The following is a 22490-nucleotide window of genomic DNA, read 5'->3' as shown; positions in this document are numbered from 1 at the left end:
AATGGCAAGATTGTGAACAGGATTGTGAAGTGTCTTTGTAGCTGGTCAGAATCACAGATTTAGAATTTCAAGAGACGATCCAGCTGAACCACTTCATTTTACAGATGAGGAAACCAATGTCCAGAGAATATAATGGGCATCTAATAAGTATTTGTTGATTTACAGATTGATTACCAAGTGCAAGGTTTCTCTGACTCCAAATTCAATGCTTTCTTCTGTTGTTTCACAGAGCAGCACCTCTGGGAAAGTAGTTGTAATTACGGCTAGAGCACTGGCTGTGAATTTTCTCAGAACTAAAACATTGTAAAAAAAAACATGCTTTTGTGTAACTATTTGTCACATTGTTTAAAATGTATAGCCAGTAATTTTTATGTTTATTTAAGCCTAGAAGATTAGAGGTTTTGACAGATAGATAGATAGATAGATAGATAGATAGACAAATATTTTTGTGAAAATAAGTCTCTTTAGTTTATTAAGTGAATAATATTTACTAAATGGGGGTGAGATTCAAAGCAAACTGGTTAATTAATGAGAGTCTTCAATTTATGTAATTATTAAGGAAATTCTCAAGCATATCCATGGATTAACTTAGAGTTCAGGATGATAAGAATGAATTTTATAAAGAGGCAGATAGTAGGCTGAGAGGTGACCACAATATATAGGTGGCATGTGGAGCAGTTCACCCCCAAATTCTGCTATACCTGGGAGGAAGGTTTATGTCTGAGATTTATATACTTTTTTCTTTCTCTCCCATGGAAAAGTTCTCATAGAATCATAAATGCAAAGTTTCTGAAAATCAGTGTTGTCAATTATTAATGATATTAACTTGCTTGTTTTACATTTTAATTGATAACTGCTATAACTATTAGTTTATTTCCTATATAGATTATTATTTAGATTTATTATTTTGATAAATTGTTCATTATATATCATGTATTATATAGACTTCATGTTAAGTAATTGGTTAGCCTTATTGGTTTTCTAACTATAACTTTAATATCACCTCTATTTCAAAATGGAATATGTAATGTTTCAAAAGTATTGTAAAGTATTTGTACTGGGAATTTATTAAGGGTCCCCTAATTTTAGGAGAGATCTAGAAAATAATAACAAGAGTGTTATAAGAATTTTAAAAGGAAAAGTCAATAGCATCATAAAAGTGGCAGATCTGGCTTGGGAAAGAGGGACACATCAATGAAGAGTCTTACAGATTTGTCTTATGGACCTATAGAAGGTATAAGATTTTCCTAGCCTGATATCACATGATGAACTTATTCCTAAAAACCTGAGAAGCATTTGGGGAATAATAAAATAGCAGGTCATCTATATGCTGCATTCCTTGAATCTGCATTTAAAAGCAGAGGGGGGACTCCCTCTCCCTTTGTAAATGCATGTGTAATTCATGTTACAGAAATTGCTAAAGAGATGGGTAACTACAAAAAAGTTTCTGTTTTTTCCTCCTTTGGGACTTAGAAGTTTACTTCTAGGGGTGATTTGTTGATCACTCTTATCATATATAATCAAGATATTCTGGCCGCTCTAGGGTTGAGGGAAGGGGACGGGCCATAATCAAGTCCATACAGGGAGGAGAATACTGACTGCAACCAGCTGTTGAGTGAGGGAAATGATGGGCACAATATAATGAAGAGAGCTGGGCCCCAGTCTCTACAATGAATTGTATGCTACAGACCCCATGATATTTCAATGATGGCAGTGCCTTCATGTGGTGCCACAGACAGAAGTTAAGGAAGAATGACCCTTCTACAAGAGATGATGTGATGGTCAGGGAGATGGCATACTAATTTGTCTAATCTCCCCAAAGGTTGAGGGGGCCAAGTCTTATGTATTTTGGGTCTGGAAGTTGGAGGAGTAATTTCCATTTATTTTACAACCCAGAGTATGAAAAGACTAAGTGGCTAGACATGAATTGGTTCTCCTTCTGCAAGTATGTTAAACAAGACCAGTAAAAAGACAGTATATACTAATGGGAACTTAATCTGAAGGCTACCTTAAAAAATGGGTAGAGGGACAGCTAGGTGGCACAGTGAACAGAGCACCACCGATCCTGGATTCAGGAGTAACTGAGTGTTCAAATCCGGCCTCAGACACATAACACTTACTAGCTATGTGACCCTGGGCAAGTCACTTAACCCCATTGCCTAGACAAAATAAAACAAAAACAAAAAAAAAATGGATAGAGATACAGATTCCATGTGCACTAATTGGCTGGACATTGTATCCTCAAAAGAAATTTGGCCCTAAGATTCTGATGAAGAAAACTGGTTCAGAGGGGTTGGCTTGAGACAAAAAAAAAATGGTGGGGGAGAAGCTAATGCCACTTTTGCTCTCAAAGGGAAAAAAAAATAGAATTGTAGTAAATACCAGGAGTTTTTCTACCATGTAAGTTAAAAGCAGAAATTCCAAGATTTTGTCCCCATCAAATGTCATTCGATTTACAAATCCCCTAGATACAGTCCTTGAAAAAGTGATATTCTTTTCTCTGAACAAAATCCTTGGTATAATGTTGATTCAAACTTAAACTTTAAAGATTTCTTTAGGTCATACAGGGGACAGAGCACTGGACTTGGAATCAGGAAGACTCTTCTTCTTGAGTTCAAATGTGGCCTCACACAAAGACTATCTATGTGACCCTGGGCATGGCCCTTAACCCTGTTTGCCTCAGTTTTCTCATCTATAAAATGAACTGGAGAAGGAAAAGGCAAACCACTCCAGTATCTTTGCCAAGAAAACCCCAAATAGGGTCATGAACAGTCAGGCATGACCGAAAAACAACTGAACAACAACAACAACAACAAAACAAAACTAGTTTAGGAGGGCTTGATCTTTTCAAGATATTATATTTGGTTGGAATTTTTTATTTTATGATTTAAAGTTTTATCGATGTTTTATTTTTACATTACAAACATTTATTTACACATTATTCCCACTTTATGAGAGGACTCTTGTAACAAAATAAAACAAGTAATATGATGAATATAGTGACCTCATCTGAAAGGGCATGTGACGTTTCATATTGGTGTCACCTCTACCTCTCTAAATCCAATAGCTCTGTCAGAATACATTTCATGTGGAATCATGAATGGTCATTGTATTGATCATTGCTCTCACAGTTTTCAAAGTTGTCTATTTTCACACTATTGTTATTATACAAATTTTTCTGCTGGTTCTGCTCATTTCCTTCATCAAATTCTGAGAGTCCTCAAAATTGTTTATATTTTTATAATGATATTATAATATAAATTGTTCTTCTGTCTCTGCCTGCTTTACTTTGCAACAGTTTACATAAGCCTTTCCATGTATTTTTGAAATAATTTGTTTCCTCATTTCTTACAGTACAATACTATTCCATCACATTTATGAACTACGACTGATTTAGGAGTTCTCCAGTTTATGGGCATCCCCTTAGTTCCTAATTTTTTGTTTTGTTTTGTTTTGCCACAACAAAAAGTGGGCCTTTTATCTTTCTTTGATCTCTTTTGGGTGCAGGTCTACTGATGGTATAGCTGGATCAAAGGGCATGAACTGCTCAGTAACCTTTTGTGCATAACTCCAAACTGCTTTCCAAAATGCCTGTGCCCATTCACAGCTCCACCAACAGTGGATGAATATTTCTGTTTTCCACAGTCCCTTGTTGTCGATTTTACTCATATTTTTCTCCTTAATTAACTTTTTTCATAATTTTTACTTTTTTTTTCAATCGAGGGAAAATTGAAGTTCAATGAGAAATGTAAAGTAGTTTCTCTGAGACTTTGAATGGCAAGGGAGCCAGTACCAAAGTATGCTACCAATCAAGGATGAAGGCCTGGCAGCCAAGTTTTCCAGGAGCACTGATCCTCTCTTGTACTTAATTGAGTATCCATCACCTGGGGAACCACCTCTGCTACCTCATGGCAAGTTGTCTATATCAATTCTCTCCTATCATTTCAGGGTATCATTATTAAGGTAAGCTATGACATTGGCTGGCCTAATATCCATAATAGATGGTAATAAACAGTCACAACTGGTATGGAATGAATGTTGATTTGTCCCAGGGCACCAAAATAATTGGCGGGAAAGGGAGTGGGGTTCATCTTTCTCCATAGAGCAACTTTTATCCCATTCCCACTAGGCTCTATCCACAAAGTAGAACCACCTAATATCCCTAGGATCCTAATTACCATGGAACCCTTCTCCTGGGATTCTCTCATTGCCACCCCCCCAATACACTTTGGAAGTCAAATCTCCCACTGTGGATGAAATATTTGTTCTTTCACCTCTCTACCATTGCCACATACTTCAGATAACCATTTTCATACCATAGGAAAATAAAGAATTGCTTATGATAGCCATTGTGTATAATAGAAATTGGTCTTTTTTCCCTCATGGGAAGCTGCAGAGGATTGCCTCTGTTGATGATGACACCCCCTTCCCAGTCCAGGATGCAATAATAGATTCATAGTCTGAGCTCTAGATAGATATAATCACATCTTAAATTCCTTGGAAGATGCAGACCTCAAGAACTTAGAATGAGCTTTTAAAGAAGTATTTATTCAACTCGCTGTCCCCCTCTTTTCTGGCAGGCTGGGGGTACCTACCTCACTGGGGCAGTCTGAAGAGTTGAACACCTTGTTCCTCTGTGGTGTCAGCCATAACAGCCAGCTATACAGTTAAGGGAGGTGATGAAAAGGCAAACAGAGAAGAGGTACAGAGGTGGCAATAATGATTTGCCCAATATCATTTACCCACTTCCTCAAACCAAAATGAAAACCAGAATCTTTAAATACCCTCCTTTGAGTTCCTACTCCAGAAATAAAAAAGCAGTAAGACTATGTCCCCAGACCAGAAGAATGGGAATACTAAATCTGAGGGAACCCATCTTTCCTAAAAGCACAGGATGTATAGTCTCTAACCCAAAAGGATATAATTTGCTTTTAGAGTAGGTCTGGCCTAGCTGTTTGGAAAGAGTTACAGATCAATTTTGAAAAAGCTAGGGAATTAATAATTTCATGAAAATGCATTTATTAAGTACTTACTGTGTGCCAGGCACTGCAGATAAAAAAATACAGTGAGACAGTTCCCTAAGGAATGGACATTCTTTTAAAACATTTTATTATTATGTTTTGTTTTTATATAACTTAAATTTCCCATTAATCCTTCCTCCTTCCCTTTTCAGAAGGGTAATCACTGTCCTTTGTGGTAAAGAATTTTAAAAACAAACAAAAATTCTTTCAGAGAAAATTAAAAAATACATAGGAAGAATCTAACATTTTATACAGTCTTCCATACCCTAGTTACCTCATGTCTTCAAAGAAATGTGGGAGGTGTCTTCTCATAGCTATTCTCTGGGGCCAAACTTAGTTATTATAATTTCATAACATTAAGTTTCAGTTGTTTTATTTGTGTAATTTCCACTTCCATTTCAATAACCATTATATATATAAAGGAGGTGGGGCCAGTTTAGACAATTACCCCACCTTATTTAAAGTTAATGACTAGATAGCCAGACATGGTGGTGCACTCCTATAATACCTGTTACTGGGGAAGGCTGAGGCAAGTGGATCATTGGAATTCATAAGGAATTCTGAAATGCAGCAGGGCTAAAACTGATTAGATGTCCATACTAAGCCTTGTACCAATATGGGAAGCCTCAAAGAGCAAGGGGCCACCTGGTTTTCTTAGGAGGGGCACACCAGCTAAGGACAAACAGAGCTGGTCAAAATTTCTATGCATTCAGCCAACAGTGAGATTGAGACCATAAATGGCCACTGCACTTCCATCTTGGGCTTGTAAAGAAGACTCAGTCTCAAAAAAAGTAACAATTTGCTACTCCTAATGCCTTAATTATGTAAGAATGTACATTGATTGATCACTAGATATGAACAAGGTCTAGACATCTCTCTTGAATCAATAAATTAATCATGGACTTTAAACTATGTGTAAAACATCCTTGGTTGATTTAGGTGTCATTGAAAGTCATTGAATAAACTGAAGTGATGTTGCATAAGAAGTCTATTTGATTGGCTGAAGGACTTTGTTATACTCTGTGAGGCTTGTTATAAAATCACTGAGATAGATGGAATTGGAATTGGATTGTCAAGTGGTGGATTGGGGAAAACAAAACAAAACAAAACAAAACTAGAGAACTTAGGAGTTGAGTTAGAAAGAATTAGCAGCACAGGGACAACAAATAAGAAGAGAAAGAAATAGTAGGATTAATTCCTGATAGAGAAAGGAGAAATTGAAGAGGGCCATTGGTCCTAGAGGCATTTTGGAGAAGATTTGTTATCATAAAGCATCCATTGAACCCACTTCCTCAATGACTGAAGGACATTCCAGGAAAAGTTCTACTTTTCCCCCAATTTGTCCACTTGGTGCCTATCTATAACATGATTTATTTACTTCTTTACCCAAATGTTCCACATGAATTTTGCCTCAATGATAAGGAGATTAGGAGTGAGCTAGAGAGAGTAACATAACCAAACCCCAACCTAAATGTTAGGAATTTTCCTAAATGAGGACTGAGCAATTGTAATTGTACTCCTGGTTTTTCATTTAATATAAATTCCTTTAACCAGCAGAGAAGAGAACAACATGAACCTGAAGTGCCATTATGCTGCCCCTAGTATACATTGTAATAGATTATGACTGATTAGATCTCTAGAGACAAAAGGAAGAAGGGAGGGGAGGTTGGAAGAGCAGTGATGACTATCTCTGGTCACCTGCACTACCACCTCCCACAGTGATAGCTACATCCACTGTTATTACTTGCATATTAGTTTTCAGATCTCACATTGTATCAGTTCATACAAATCTTGGTATGTTTCATTGGAAGCTCCATGTATTCATGGAGCTAAACTCATAGGAAGAGATAGTAAATGTAGAGGAATGGTTGCTGGAGTATTAAATTTTGGTCTGGGGAATCACAGGGATGAGAAGTCAAAGAGATGGAGCCATAGTACTCCACTGTTATCTCCTTTCCAGAAGCAACATTAGCGCTGATGTTATTTCTGTTCCAGAACAAAAAGTAGAAAGCAAAGAGGGTGGGAGCATAAGAGGAAAGGCTGGTAGGAGTAGGGTATAAGTCAGGTAATAAGATAGATGGTAAGATATCCAGACGGATACAAAGAATGGTCAGGGTTAACCAGTATGGGAGACATTGTCTAGTCTGGATGGTGCTATTCTAGGCATGTTGGGCAGGGATAAGGGGAGGGAGGCAGTAGCAAGTCAGATTTGAAGATGTACAAATATTTTAAGGATGAATGGATTAAAATATGGTCTGGGGACAGTGAGATGTGGTTAGTTAGATGATATTTAACTCACTTTCCAATCAAGTGATTGGAAATACCCCTACTAAATGAGAAGAGGAGCAAATTGTCCAGATAGTATGGTTCAGATCCAGAGGGTAGAAAAAAAAATAGTAGTAGGCCCAGTTGTTTCATAACAACTCAAAATTATCCAAATATGGAATTGGTTGCCTTGAGAGAGGCAGTGGTTCTAAGGTCATCTGTGCCTCCAAAAGAGGCATGAGGAAAATGCCTCTTATCCTGGGACTAAAATTCATGTTTTAGATTTTCTGTTTGCAAGTCACCCTTAATGACTCTCTCTGACTTTCTGGATTTTATAAATATGCAATGAACTCCTTTTTGTCTTCACTTATTTCCAAGAACTTGGTCTCTTGTCTGCCTAGTTCCTCAATAATTGCCAGTCCTCTCTTGCCAAGTTTTGCCTCCTTGTTACCTCCAACACAGTGTGACATAGACATTTCAAGTTTTATATTTCAAGAGAACCATTGGATAGAATCGGTGAAAGAAAGAAATATTCATCCTGCTAACAAAAGGAATTAATAAGTGGTCATGAGAGTTACTTTAAGAAGCCCTACTTATCATGTTAGCTCTCAATGAATTATGTAAAAAAATAAACAAACAAACAAAAAAAAACTTAACCTAATAAATCCAAACCAAAGATAACCTCTAAGGTATTCCTATCAGGCATAATCAAAAAAACAAAACAAAACACTCTTAGTGTGTATCCATAACAGAGACCATGGGGCAAAGCCAGTCTACTCTTCTAACAGTCAGAAAAAAAAAATGGAATGCTGACTGATAAATACAACCAGCACTTAAAATAGATGCCTTTGAATTACAACTTATACCTATTTCTCTACCTACTCTTATTCCTCTCTTTGAAATTCTATTCCTGAGGAATACAGGTGTACTCTTTATTTCTGTAAAGAGTATCTAAACTGGGAGAAGAGAGGACTTCCTTGATCCCATAGAAAGAAGTCACAGAATCAAAGAATTTGAAAGTCAAAAAGAATCTCAGAAGCCATGTAGGTCAATCCATAGTTAAGAGAAATGTCCACTGTAACATAACTGAAAAATGGTCATCCAGTCTCTATCTGAAGATCTTCAATGAGGTGTAAGCTACTACCTCCCAAGGCAGTCCATTCCATTAATGGATAGTTCTAACCAATGGGAAGTTTTTCCAAACATTGAGAACAAACTCTCTTCTTTGCAGCTTCTGTCCATTGCTACTGACTTGATGCCTTTTCTGCATGACTGCCCTTCATGTACCTGATCACAATTATCATGTCTTTTTCCTTCCCTATGCTCAATTTTTCTGCAGATTAAGCATTTTTTCAACCAATCATAAAATGACATAGATTCAAGGGCCTCATGATCCTAGTTGCCCTCCTCTGGTCACTTTCCACTGTATCAGTGTTTTTCTTAAATTGCATTAGCCAGAACTGAAGACAGTACTCTAGATATGGGATAATTATAAGGACTTTCAGTTAAGATGGTGGGTAGATTACACACAAACTCAATTCTCTCTCTCTTACTTCAGCAATGGTTTAAAAAGAGGGCCAGATTGAATAACAAACAAAAAAATCAAAGAGAAACTTCAGTTCTTTTCAGTCCCCCTCGCAGCCACCTGCCTCCAACCTAGGATTATACAAAAAAGTGAGAAAGCATAGATACTGGAAGGGGTGTCTTGCCAAATAAATCAGTAAGAGAATAGGTAAGCAGACCTGAAACTTTCCTAAAGAAGAACTGAAGAAAGAATCCTAAGGTAGAACCCATCACCTTGACTAGAGCTCCAAAGGAGACAGAAGATGTAATACTCTACTATCCAGTAGTGAAGGAAGGGGCAGAGTCTGGTCCTGGCACTCATTCAATTTAGGAAGTAAAGCTCAAAAAATAATTAAAAATAAGAAACCGTTATTGATAAAGAAATGTTATAGGCCAGAGATGTTCCAGAAACAAGTCCATAAGAAGAGAATAACTCCACATTATCTATAAGCAAATATTGAATAAAAATCACAGATTTGCCACACAGTCTACTGGAATTTCTGGAATAAACATAGTACGCTTAAAATAATCAAATAATAAAATGAAAGCTAATGAGGAAAGAATGGGAAAGGAAATGAGAGCTCAGGTGGAAATAATTAGAGCTTAATTCAGGAGCTATAAAACTTTATTCAAGTAACAGATTCCTTGAAAATTAGATTGCAACAGAGTTCAATGATTCCATGAGACAGTGAAATATATCAAAACAAAATAGAAAGACTAAATAAACCCTCATAAAATGTGAAGTATTATCTAGCAAGAACAAATATCAAATAAATATATCTATGAATCATCAGACTACCTGCTAAGCCCACCAGAAAGAGTCTATCAAGAATATCACATTTCACAAATTTATAAGTGAAAACTGGTCAGACCAACCAGAACAAGAGAACAAAGTAAATATACAAAGAATGCACTAGTTACTTCCTGAAAGGAATCTCAAAATGAAAAATCTCAGGAATGTCATGGACAAAATCCAGAACTTCTAGATCAAGAAAAAAAAAGTTAACATTGTAATTAGCCAGAATGAAAGAGCTGAAGTACCATGGAGTAGCAGTGAGGATTGTGCCAGACCTGGAAGTTGCCACCATAAAGCAAAACTTGAAATAACAACAGATATAAGCTTATAACTAACAATAACACCAAGAAAAGTTGAGCACATATAATCTTTTAGAGGGGGAAAATGGATCTTAAGTGAAATAGAGGACCTCTGAATATTCTTGATGAAGAGATCAGAGTGAGGTAGATACTCTGAAATGGAAACGCAAGAGTCAAAAGAAACAAAGTTAAATACATTCAAAGAAGACTCAGAGAAACATCTCTAGCCTATAACATTTCTTTATCAGCAACAAGACTCAGAAGTTTTCCTATTCTAATGAGGAGAGGGAAAAAAGTGTCCCTTCAGAATCTCACTGCCTTCAATGGCCATAGAGGGAGAAAAAAAAAAAGAACTTTTGTACTAAATTTTGATGACCCTAACAGGAAAAATGAATACACTAAGAAAGAAAGAGAGAAAAGGAAGGTAGAATGTATTACTTCTTATAAAGGGGATATTTGAGAAAAAGACTATACAAATATGGAGAGAAGTGTGGTATGCATAAACTTTACTTTCTTTTGAACTGGAAAAGGAGAATTGAGTGTGTGCACACAATGAAGAAGAATTTGGTATAGAAATACATTAAAGTCAACAAAGATTTGGATAGGGAGAGAGGTATCAAGAGGGAGGGCTTAGGGAGAGATTTATTATGAGCAAAATAAACTATCTTCAGAGGGCAGAATGTAAAGGAAGAGAATAAAAAGAAAGAATGGTTAATTTATTTTAATATAAAATATTGTTGCGCAGTGGCTAAAACTTCGGCACTGAACCACACTGTCAAAGAGGAAAGGTAACAATACACTGCGTTATCTTGCTACTATTTACTTTTTTTAAATCAATGCATTGCCTTAATGGAGTAGAACTGCTAGTGATAGTATTGTTTTTAGAAATAAATGAAGAGTATTTATTAGAAAAAAATGTAAGTACATAGGATTTAAAGTGGATGCCATTTGCATTTTTAAATCATTGACTTGTTAAAACACATATGCTGTGTAATAAAATAAAATTTTAAAAGAAAAAAAAATTGTGACTGAGGCCTAGATGGGAGAAGAGACTAGAAGTAGTGGAATAGAAGTACAAAGCATAAAATGTAAATCACCAGTGTTGAACATATCTCTTCCAAATGCTCACTTCATTGAAGAAAGGGCTGATGAAGAGGATGAGAGGGTGAAATAAGGAGAAAGTATAGAAGAACAAGAGAAAAGAAAATGAACAATAAACAATTATAACTATGTGAATGAGACAAATTTACTCACACAATAGAATAAGGTAGTAAAGTGGATTATAAAGCAGAATCCCCAAATACTGGATATATCTAAAAATACTGTGTTTAAAAGAAAAACACTTAGAACAAAAGTATTGCTGCAATATTAATATGAGTCAAAAAAATGTATTATGCTTCTAGTATACTCAAAAGTCAATGGTAGCAAGTATGATCTTAGACAAGGCAATAATAAAAATAGAGTTGATTAAAAGAAATAAATAGGGAAACCACATTATATTTAAAAGTACCATAGATAATGAATTACTCAATACATGTGCATAAAATAGCATAGCATTGAAAATATTTCAAAGAAAAATTTGATCAATTTGCAGAAAAAAAAAATGGTAAAACCATAGTGGTTGAAGATCTCAATGGCATTCTCTTAGACCTAGACAGATCTAGTCAAAAGAATAAGAAATAAGGTAAGGCCCTAAATAGAATTTTAGAAATACTATATATGCTAGATCTCTGGCAACTATTGAATAGGAAAGAAATGAGTATACATATTTCTTACTTGTGTGTGGCATTAAAAAAAACTGACCATATATTAGCACATGTGGACGTTATAAAATTTTTTTAATTATGTACAGATCTCTGTCCACTAATCTACAGCTAAAATCTCACCATATTTTCATGATTTCCCTTGATTCTGGCTTAATAAGCATAAATCATAGAATTGTAAAGTTTATAGCTAGGACAGACCTCAGAAATTTTCTTATCTAATCACTTCATTTTACACAGGAAGATACTCTGAACCAGAGACTAGTATGAGCATAAAATAAACACCATTGTCTTTTGACTTGCTCCCCTTCATCTTACCAAATTTAAGACATTTCTTATCTTGGTCAGGAGGTTTTCTCACAATTGATCTTCTTCCAGCCAATACTGAATTATTCTTTTTCATATTAATTATTTTTATTTGCTTCTTGAGAACCTGTTAGGCTTACTGACAGTTAGAGCTGGAAAATATCATGTTAATTATCTAGTCATTAGTCATATTAATTATTATTATCTAGTTCAGGGGTTCTTAACCTTTTCAGGTCATGAACTTCTTAGGTAGTCTGATGAGCTTATGGAACTCTGATAAGAATAATGTTTTTAAATACATAAATTAAAATACACAGAATTACAAAGGAAAACAATTATATTGAAATAAAAGGTGTAATTGTTTTTCTATCCAAGTTCATAGACCCCTTAAATCTACCCATAGACCCCTGGGGTCTCTAGACCTCAGGTTTAAGAACCTCTGTTCTAGCCCAGCTCCTTCCTATTATAGCCCTTTACCATACATATGTCTTTCTTAGAGGATCAGAAAGAGAAGAACGGTTCTTTTGAACTAGAGTCTATCAGGGAACTAACTGCATGCCTGGGTTTTCCCTTTATAACCCCAACTCCATATGAGCAAATATACAAAGTGAACTCAATTATTCAGGTGATACTTAATATATCCAGGTAATGCAAAATTAAGATCCAAATAAATCAAGTACAAACATTTTCAATCTTGGTAAGTGTCAGTTTGCCATGTCATTTACATGCCTAATCTAGGCATGAAATATTTTGCCTCTTTACCCATTTAAGCCTGGCCCTGAATACCTACTCCTACTTCCAACTCTGATCACCCCCCCAGCAAATGCTTTTGCTTATTATTGAGAGCTTATCAATCAGTAGCAGGAATCTCTTCACCAATTATAGCCCACTCTGTTCCCTCACACACTCTCTTCCTTTTTTACCTATTGAAACCTATTATATGCTGTGAGCAGAGTACTCATTCTTGGGCACCTTGATCATCCTCTAACTCTACCTTTACTTGCGTTACTGATTAGGATGTTTTTAACCTTCAGTTTTAGCACAAATGAGTATTTTTGCCTATGAAGAAGGTGTAACTTTTCAACAAATTCCATAGAATGACAATGTAAAGAACAAACACTTAACCAGGTCTTTTATTGATTCTGCCATAAACTAGCTTGATGATCTTGAACAAATCATTTCCCCTTTCTAGGACTCAATTTTGTTTGTTGGATGATAAGGTTGACTTAGATAATCTCTAAGGTCCCTTTCAGCTTTTAACATTCTCTGATTTAGACTATCCAAATGATTTGGACAAATGCACAAAATACTAGCATGTACATTTTCTAGCTGTTTCAGAAAGCATTTTTTTCTTTTTTTTCTTTTCTCTGTCATTAATAAGGTATCTATTTCCAATTGTTTATGTGATTATTGAGATTCCATTAGCTTATTTTAAAGTAGGAACTTGTTTGTTTGTTAAGTGTCTTACTTTCCCAGATACTTATCCCAGCTTATCCCAAGCCAGAAACAGCACCCTGACCTCCTTAAGTAGGACACCAATTAGCCTAGAAAGAGGTGGTCCACTCTATCAGCTTTCTCACACAATTACTACCTTAATAAAACCACAGATCTCTTCTGGTAGAAAGTTATCCAAAGGCAAGTTCCCAGCTGTATCAGGAAAAACAAAACAAATCCCCCAAAAAACCAAGAAATAAAACAACCCCAAACCCAGTTGTCACTTAGTTTTCTACCAAGATAACACTACATCTTTCTTACTTTTGTAATTGTTCTCAGTTGGCAATTAAAAGAAAACAAAACAAAACAAAACAAATAAACCCTTACCCTGCACAGAGATAGCAGTGAGGGAGAAGAGGAACAGGGAAAGCAGCCACATTTTGTCTGGAGCAGTGTGTTTCCAGCTGCTTGGTACAGGTATCTGAGCTGTTCTGCAGGGTTGCCTGTGCTGTGAGCTGCACAGAGGTTAGCTGACTAGTTGACTGGCTGACTGACTAACTGACAGACCTACAGCCCAAAGGGGCAAAAACCAAGTTAGTAAAAAAAAAAAAAAGAACAGAGATTTATCTTTTTTCCAAAGATCTTGGTGAGAGCCAGTGTTGGTGCCTTGAAACTCCACCCACGAAAAAAACTTCCCCTCTTCATTTGTGTGGCTCTAATCCAAAAACACTCAAATTACAATCTCAACACCCATGTCAGTACACAAGATCAGGGTTACATAACCATGAGCTATAATCTTGAAAACTAATCTGGAGTTTCTATCTGTTTCTGGGGCTCACGATGAGAGTAAGTAGGCTCTGGAGGACAAACAGTAGGCTGGGAAAAGTCTAGGGCTGACCCCCAAGCCCAGGTACACTTCCTGTCTGTGTGACTTTGAAGAACTTTCCTAATTTTGAGTCATTTTTCCAATCATTACAAAAGGGCATGAATCTCTGACTCTCAGGGCATGAGTTCTTTACAGAAAGAATCCCTCTGATTTACTAGGAAACACTGAGTTCTGACTACAGTATCAGGAGATAGGAAGAGATCACAATACATGGAAACTTAGCCTTGAGGAAGGTCAAGTTCACTGGGAGAAGATATTCACAATTGGAAAACAAGAAGAAATAATAACATCATAATAGAAATAATCATTCTCATTTCTCTGGCACTTTAAAGTTTATAAACCACTTCCTTCACAACTGTAAGATAGTAAGGCAAGTACTATTTGACTTATTTTTAAATAATATTTTTCCATTTACATATAAGAACAATTTTTAACATTCATTCTTTAAAAATTTTGAGTTCCAAATTCCATACCTACTCTCCTCCCCTCCTCTTTCCCTGGAGACAGCAAGCAATTTGATATAGCTTATACATGTATAATCATGCAAAACATATTTCCATATTGATCATGTTTTGAAAGAAAATACAGATAAAAAGAAAAAAAAAGTGAAACACAGTATGCTTCAATCTATATTCAGATTCTATCAATTACTTCTCTGGAGATGGACAAAATTTTTCTTCATAGGTCTTTCAGAATTGTGTTGAATCATTATATAGCTGAGAATAACTAAATCATTCACAGTTGATCATCATACACTATTGTTGTTACTGTGTACAATATTCTCCTGGTTCTGCTCACTTCACTTGATATCAATTCATAAGTCTGCCAGCTTTTTCTGAAGGCATCCTGCTCATCATTTCTTATGACACAATAGTATGTCGTTACAATCATATATCATAACTAGTTCAACCATTCCCCAATTGATCAGCATTCCCTCAATTCTCAATATTTTACCACTACAAAAAGAGCTGTTATAAATATTTTTATACACATTGGTCCTTTTCCTTTTATCTTTTTTGGGATACAGATCTACTGGTATTGCTGGATCAAGGGGTGTGCATGGTTTTGTAACCCTTTGGGCATAGTTTCAAATTGCTTTCCATAATGGTTGGTTCTGTTCATAATTCCACCAGTGGGGCATTAATTTCCCACTTTTTCTACATCCCCTCTAGCATTTGCAATTTCCTTTTCTGTCATGTTAGCCAATGCGGTGGGTCTGAGATAATACTTCAGAGTTGTTTTAATTTCCATTTCTCTAATCTCTAATTTAGAGCACTTTTTAATATGACTATTGATAGTTTTAATTCCTTCTTCTGAAAAATTGCTTATTCATATTTTTTGACCATTTATCAATTGGGGAATGACTTAAATTCTTATAAATTTGGTTCAGTTCCCTACATAGTGTATTGGAGAAATGATGCCTTTATCACAGAAACATGTTGTAAACCCTGCCCCACCCCCAGTTTCTTGCTTTCCTTCTAATCTTGGCTGCATTGGTTTTGCTAGCGCAAAAACTTTTTTAATATCATATAATCAAAATTATCCATCTTATTTCCTGTGATCCTCTTTATCTCTTGTTTGGTCACAAATTCCTCCCTTACTCAGCGATCTGATAGGTAAAATTTTCTGTGTTCCTCTAATTTTCTTGTGATATTATCCTTTATTTATCCATTAATTGTGTAGCAATTTTGACCTTATATTGGTATATGGTGTGAGATGTTGGTCTATGCCTTCCCAGAAATTTTTATCAAATAGTGAGTTCTTAACCCAAAGTTTGAGTCTTTGGGTTTATCAGACTAGATTACTATGGTCCTTTACTATTGTGAATTGGGTACCTGATCCACCATTCTATTTCTTAGCTGGTACCAGGTTGTCTTGATGATTATCACTTTGTAATATAGTTTGAAATCTGGTACTGCTAGGCTACCTTCCTTCACTTTTTTTCATTGATTGTCTTGATAGTATTGACCTTTTATTGTTCCATATGAATTTTTTAAATTGTTTTTTCTAGCTTTACAAAATAATTTTTGGTAGTTTGATTGTTATGGCACTGAATAAGTAAATTCATATTGCTAGAATTGTCATTTTCATTATATTGGCTTGGCCTGCTCATGAGCAATTAATATTTTTTTCTGGTTTTTCAGATCTGATTTCATTTGTGTGAAATGTGTTTTGTAATTGTGTCATATACTTCCTGGGTTTGTCTTGTGAGATAGACTCCCAAATATTTTATATTGTCTGCAGTTATTTTAAATGAAGTTTCTCTTTCTATCTCTACCTGATGATCTTTGTTGTTAATATATAGAAATACTGATGATTTATGTCAGTTTTATGTCTTGCAACTTTGCTAAAGTTGTTAATTGTTTCAATTAGTTTTTCAGTTGATTCTCTAGAGTTCTCTAAGTACAGCATCATGACATCTGCAAAGAGCGATAGTTTTGTTTTCCTATTAGCTATTTTATATTCTAATTCATTTGATTTCTTTTTTTCTTTTTGTATTGCTATAGCTATCATTTCTGGTACAATATTGAATTAAAAGTGGTAAGAATGGGCATCCTTGGGGGCGGGGCCAAGATGGCTGAGTAAAAACAGTGACTTGCTTGAGCTCTCCCCCAAACCCCTCCAAATACCTATAAAAATGGCTCTAAACAAATTCTAAAGCAGCAGAATCCACAAAAAGACAAAGTGAAACAAATTTCCAGCCCAAGACAACCTGGATGGTTGATTGGAAAGGTATATCATGCCAGACTGGGAGAGGAATGCAATTCATTGTGGGCGCACAGGCTACAGCGAACCTGGAGCAGGCCTCAGAGGACTGAATCACTGGCAGCTGTGGTGGTTTCCAGACTTCTCAACCCATGAACACCAAAGACAGCTTAGAAGGTCAGTGGGAAAAGTCTGTGTCTGTGGTGAGAGAGAGAAGCATGATTGTAGCCCCAGTCCCCGAGGTTGGCCCCAGGGCAGAGGTTGCCTCCTGAGCTTCTGGCCCACAGACTGAGGGGGGGTTGAGTGGCTGATCAGAGGGGGGATTCCAGGAATCTCTCTGCTGGTGTAGGATTCTCTTGCTTTGTCCATGCTTAGACCTAGGTCACAGTTCTGGGTGGCAGTCTTGGGGTGAGGAGGAGCGCTGGTGTGGTGGAGCTTGTAGTGGTGGTGGAGAGGAAATCCTCCTCACAGTTTCAAGACAGAAAAGAGTGCTTGTGGTCATTCATAGAGCAGAGCACAGGACAGGAAAGGAGTAAACACCTCACCCTTGATCATAGCACCTTGAAAGAACTGAAAATTTGCAGGTCCCTAAAAGTATCTCTGAAAACAGCTGCACAAAACCCCTGAAGCTTGGAACAGTACATTCTCCACACTGGAAACAAACCCCTACCTTAACAAAAAGTTTGTAACTCAGGTAATTGGCCGGGATCATGAGCAAGCAGTGCAAAAAGAGTCAGACTATATTATCTTACTTTGGTGACAAAGAAGATCAAAATATACAACTAGGAGAAGACAACAAAGCCAAAGCTCCTACATCCAAAGCCTCCAAGTAAAATATGAATTTGTCCCAGGCCATGGAAGAACTCAAAAAGGATTTTGAGAAGCAAGTAAGAGAAGTAGAGGAAAAACTGAGAATGATGCTAAAGGAGACCCCCTCAAAAAATACTGAAGAAAACAACACCTTAAAAAATAGCCTAACCCAAATGACAAAAGAGGTCCAAAAAGCCAATGAGGAGAAGAATGTCCTAAAAAGCAAAATTGGCCAAACGGAAGAGGAAGTCCAAAAGATTACTGAAGAAAATGCTTCCTTAAAAATTAGAATGGAGCAATTGGAAGCTAGGGACAATTTGAGAAATCAAGGCACTGTAACACTAATCCAAAAGAATGAAAAAATAGAAGAGAATGTGAAATAACTCATTGGGAAAACAACTGACCTGGAAAATAGGTCCAGTAGAGAGAACTTAAAAATTATTGGACAATCTGAAAGTCATGATCAAAAAAAAGAGCCTAGATATCATCTTTCAAGAAATTATCAAGAAAAACTGCCTTGATATTTTAGAACCAGAGGGCAAAATAGAAATGGAAAGAATACACCAATCACCTCCTGAAAGAGATCCCCAAAGGAAAACTCCTAGGAATAATGTAGCCAAATTCCAGAATTCCCAGGTCAAGGAGAAAATATTACAAGCAGCCAGAAAGAAACAATTCAAGTATTGTGGAAATACAATCAGGATAACACAAGATTTAGCAGCTCTACATTAAGGGACTGCAGGGCATGGAAAATAATATTCCAGAAGGCAAAGGAGATAGGATTATAACGAAGAATCACCTACCCAGCAAAACTGAGTATAATCCTTCAGGGGAAAAAAATAGTCATTCAATGAAATAGGGGACTTTTAAGCATTCCTGAGGAAAAGACCAGAGCTGAATAGCAAAGACTTTCAAATACAAGACTCAAGTGAAACATGGAAGAGGTAAACAGGAAAGAGAAATCATAAGAGATTTATTAAGGCTGAACTGTTTACATTCCTGCATGGAAAGATGATATTTGTAACTCATGAGTCCTTTGTCAGAATCAGGGTAGTGGGATGGAAAAAAATTACATGTATGTATAGATAGATAGATAGATGGCACAGGGTGAGTTGAAGATGAAGGGGTGATATCTGGAAAATAAAATTAAGGGGTGAGAGAGGATTATACTGGGAGAAGAAGAAAGGGAGAAGTAGAATGGGGTAAATTATCTCACATGAAACAGACAAGAAAAGGCTTTTACAGTGGAGGGGAAATGGGGCAAAGTGAGAGGGAATGAGTGAATCTTATTCTCATTGGATTTGGCTGAAGGAGGGAATAACATACACAATGGGGTATGGAAATCTATCTTACCCTACAGGAAACTAAGGGGGGAGGGGGACAAGAGATCAGGGGGTTGATAGAGGGGAGGGAAGATTGGGGGAGGGGATAATCAGAAGCAAACACTTCTGAGGAGGGACAGGATCACAAGAGAGAATAGAATAAATGGGGGGCAGGATAGGATTAAGGGAAATATACTTAGTTTTTCACATGACTACTATGGAAATGTTTTGCATGACTATACATCTATAACCTGTATTGAGATGCTTGCCTTTTCAATGAGGGTGGGTGGGGAGGGAGGAAGGGAGAAAATTTGTAACCCAAAGTTTTAAAAACACATGTTTAAAAAATGTTTTCACATGCAACTGGGAAATAAGAAATAGTGGAAATGGGGTACAGAAATCTATCCTTTTCTACAGGAAAATAAAAGGGGAAGGGGATAAGAGAAGGGGGAGAGAGATAGAAGGGAAGGCAGACTACGGGAAGGGGTATTCAGAATGCATGCCATCTTGGGGTGCGGGAAGGGGGAGATGGGGTGAAAATTTGGAACTCAAAATCTTGTGGAAGTGAATGTTGAAAACTAAAAATAAATAAATTTTAAAAAGGAAATAATAATTAAAAAAATAACTTTTTTGTCCTTTAGTTTGCCATGCCACAGACAGTACCTGGCTACTCTAGCTCTACTGTGTATATGTGCAAGGCATATTACAACTTCTCCTATTGCTGCAGTCATTTTTGGTCTGAGTTTTGGGGGTACATAGGTGAAAAAGTCCAAGAATACTTTATATACCAGTGAATAATTAATATTTCTTTTTGAGCTATTGGTATAAGAATCTGTTTCATTTCATCCATAATTGCCTCATACTTATCAGGCTCTTCCTCTAACACTTTTTTCCAGAGTTGGGTGAATTACAGACTTATAAAGCTGGAATGTATTTCCATAGAGCTCTTCTACAAGCATGTTCTGCTATTCCAAAATTGCTTTGTCATTGTAAGCATATTCCACTACTGCTGATGCTTCTGCATGGTGCAACATCTTCCACACTTGGCCTTTAAAACTTTTTATTATTTCTGCAATTTTTGATTTATTCCCATACATGGGAAACTTCTTAACAACATTTCTGGAATATTTGGCCTTAATTCAACCCAATTCTTTTTTAATTCTTCAAATGCCTCTTCCCTTTGTTCCTCATTACCATATTGAATGTAACACTGGATAATAAGGGTTGAATCATGTGCAAATACAACAGTTTTAATCTTACCTTAAATAAACTTCTGTAATTTGCTCAACTTTGTTCTTTTTTCTTTCTCATGATTTTTTCTTCTTAGGTATTCCCAAATTTGCTTTGCCTTCAAAATGTTGCTGTAATTGCTTTTATCATTGAATTGTCTGCTCTGCCTTAGTTCTTTCTTTTTCTTTTTGAAGTCATCCCACTTGGGTTTCTTAGCTGCTGTCTCTTCACCTGTGCCCTCAGGTTGGAGCTTTCTTTTCATCTGCAAAATGTTTCCTTCTTTATTTTTGAACTGTTTCAGGTTAGTTTTCTTAAGTAACAAGTCCCCCTCCTGTTTATTCTGGAATTGTTTTGTACCATTTTTCTTGGGTAACATGTTCCCCTCTTGTTTATTCTTTAATTGTTTCAGGCTAATCTTCCTGTTTATTCTCGAACTATTTTGCACCAGTTTTCTTTGGCAACATGTCCCCTTGCTGCTTGTTCTTGAATTGTTTCAGGCCCATTTTCCCAGGCTTGGTGTTACTTTTCTCAAACTTCTTGGAACTGAATTTAGGTTCTCCTCCTTCATCACTTTACTCAGAAACTTCTTTGCAGATTTAGAATCATTGTCCTTTTTAAATCTTTTTTTTTCCTTGTGATATTTTTCCTCCCCTTCCTGTAAATTTATTTTTTACCTTTGAGTTCCATAGTAGCAATGCATGCACGTGCTGCCGAAAATTTCTAATATTTAGTGAGGTTTGGTTGTCCTAATTTAAATATTTGCTTATCTCTAGCTAATTCCTGACTTTTTTTTTTGTTTTAGTCAAAAATTAGCATACATAAAATTCTTAGAAAAAAAGAAGCAAGCAGAATATATTACAATGTCTGTTACTAGATAGTTATAGAAAGAAGAAATTGAGGGACTAGCAGATTTTTTTCCACACTGTTCAAGAGGTGACTACAACTGATAGTTTCAGACAGTCTTCCACCCTGAGTCAGTGAGATAACACAATGGATAGAGTCCTGGCCTTGGAACCAGGAAGACTTAAGTTCATATCAGGTTGATATACTTACTAGCTGTGTGACCTGGGACAAGTCATTTCATTTCTGTCTGCCTCAGTTTCCCAAGCTGGAAAATAAGGATGATATTAATAGCACCTACCTCCCAAGGTTGATGTGAGGATCAAATTAGATAATATTTGTAAAGTGTTTAGCACATAAATAGGTACTAAATATATATATTTTTAATTAATTTATTTATTTTTGGTTTTCAACATTCACTTCCACAAGATTTTGAGTTCCAAATTTTCTCTTCATCTCATCCCTTCCCCCACCCCAGAATGGCATAGATTCTGAATACCCCTTCCCCTCATTTGCCCTCCCTTATATCTCTCCCCCTTCTCTTATCCTCTTCCCCTTCAATTTTCTTGTAGGTCAGGATAGATTTCTATACTCCATTGCCTGTATATGTTATTTCCCAGTTGCATGTGAAAACAATTTTTTTAAACTTTTGTTTTTAAAACTTTGGGTTTCATATTTTCTCCTTCCCAACTTCCCTACCCACCCTCATTGAGAAGGCAAGCAACTTGATGCAGGTTATAGATGTGTAGTCATGCAAAACACTTCCATAGTAGTCATGTTGTGAAAAACTAGGTATATTTCCCTTAATCCTATCCTGCCCCCCATTTATTCTATTCTCTCTTTTGATCCTCTCCTTCTTTAGAAGTGTTTGCTTCTGACTACTCCCTCCCCCAATCTGCCCTCCCCTCTGTCATCCCCCTGCTCTCTTGTCCCCTTTCCCTGTAGGGCAAGATAGATTTCCATACCAAATTGAGTGTGTATGTTATTCTCTCCTTAAGTCAAATCTGATGAGAATAAGATTCACTCATTCTCTCTCACCTTGCCCCATTTCCCCTCCACTGTAAAAGCATTTTCTTGTCTGTTTTATGTGAGATAATTTACCCCATTCTACCTCTCCCTTTCTCCTTTTCCCAGTGTAATCCTCTCTCACCCCTTAATTTTATTCTCTAGACATCAGCCCTTCATTTTCAACTCAACCTGTGCCCTCTATTTATCTATCTATCTCTACATATATATACATACATATATA

The 22490-nt window shown here is 36.3% G+C and overlaps 1 protein-coding gene and 1 pseudogene across 1 annotated transcript in view; both read right to left on the bottom strand.

Moving 5' to 3' along the window:
* LOC114048472 (liver carboxylesterase 1-like) overlaps positions 1–14050 on the bottom strand; it is a 61786-nt gene extending 47736 nt beyond the window's left edge. The window contains exon 1 of the mRNA XM_027869391.1: positions 13835–14050. Within this exon, the coding sequence (XP_027725192.1) occupies positions 13835–13886 (52 nt within the window). The 5' untranslated portion in view covers positions 13887–14050. The remainder of the gene's footprint in view (positions 1–13834) is intronic.
* A 215-nt stretch (positions 14051–14265) lies between these two features.
* On the bottom strand, positions 14266–21101 carry LOC114048434 (annotated as a pseudogene).
* Positions 21102–22490: the final 1389 nt, after the last annotated feature.

The sequence above is a fragment of the Vombatus ursinus genome, unplaced genomic scaffold (assembly GCF_900497805.2).
Source record: "Vombatus ursinus unplaced genomic scaffold, bare-nosed wombat genome assembly UNPS02014793.1, whole genome shotgun sequence".
NCBI classification, from domain to species: domain Eukaryota; kingdom Metazoa; phylum Chordata; class Mammalia; order Diprotodontia; family Vombatidae; genus Vombatus; species Vombatus ursinus.
Note: the sequence above shows the minus strand (reverse complement) of the source record. Positions and strands in the feature narration are given on the sequence as shown.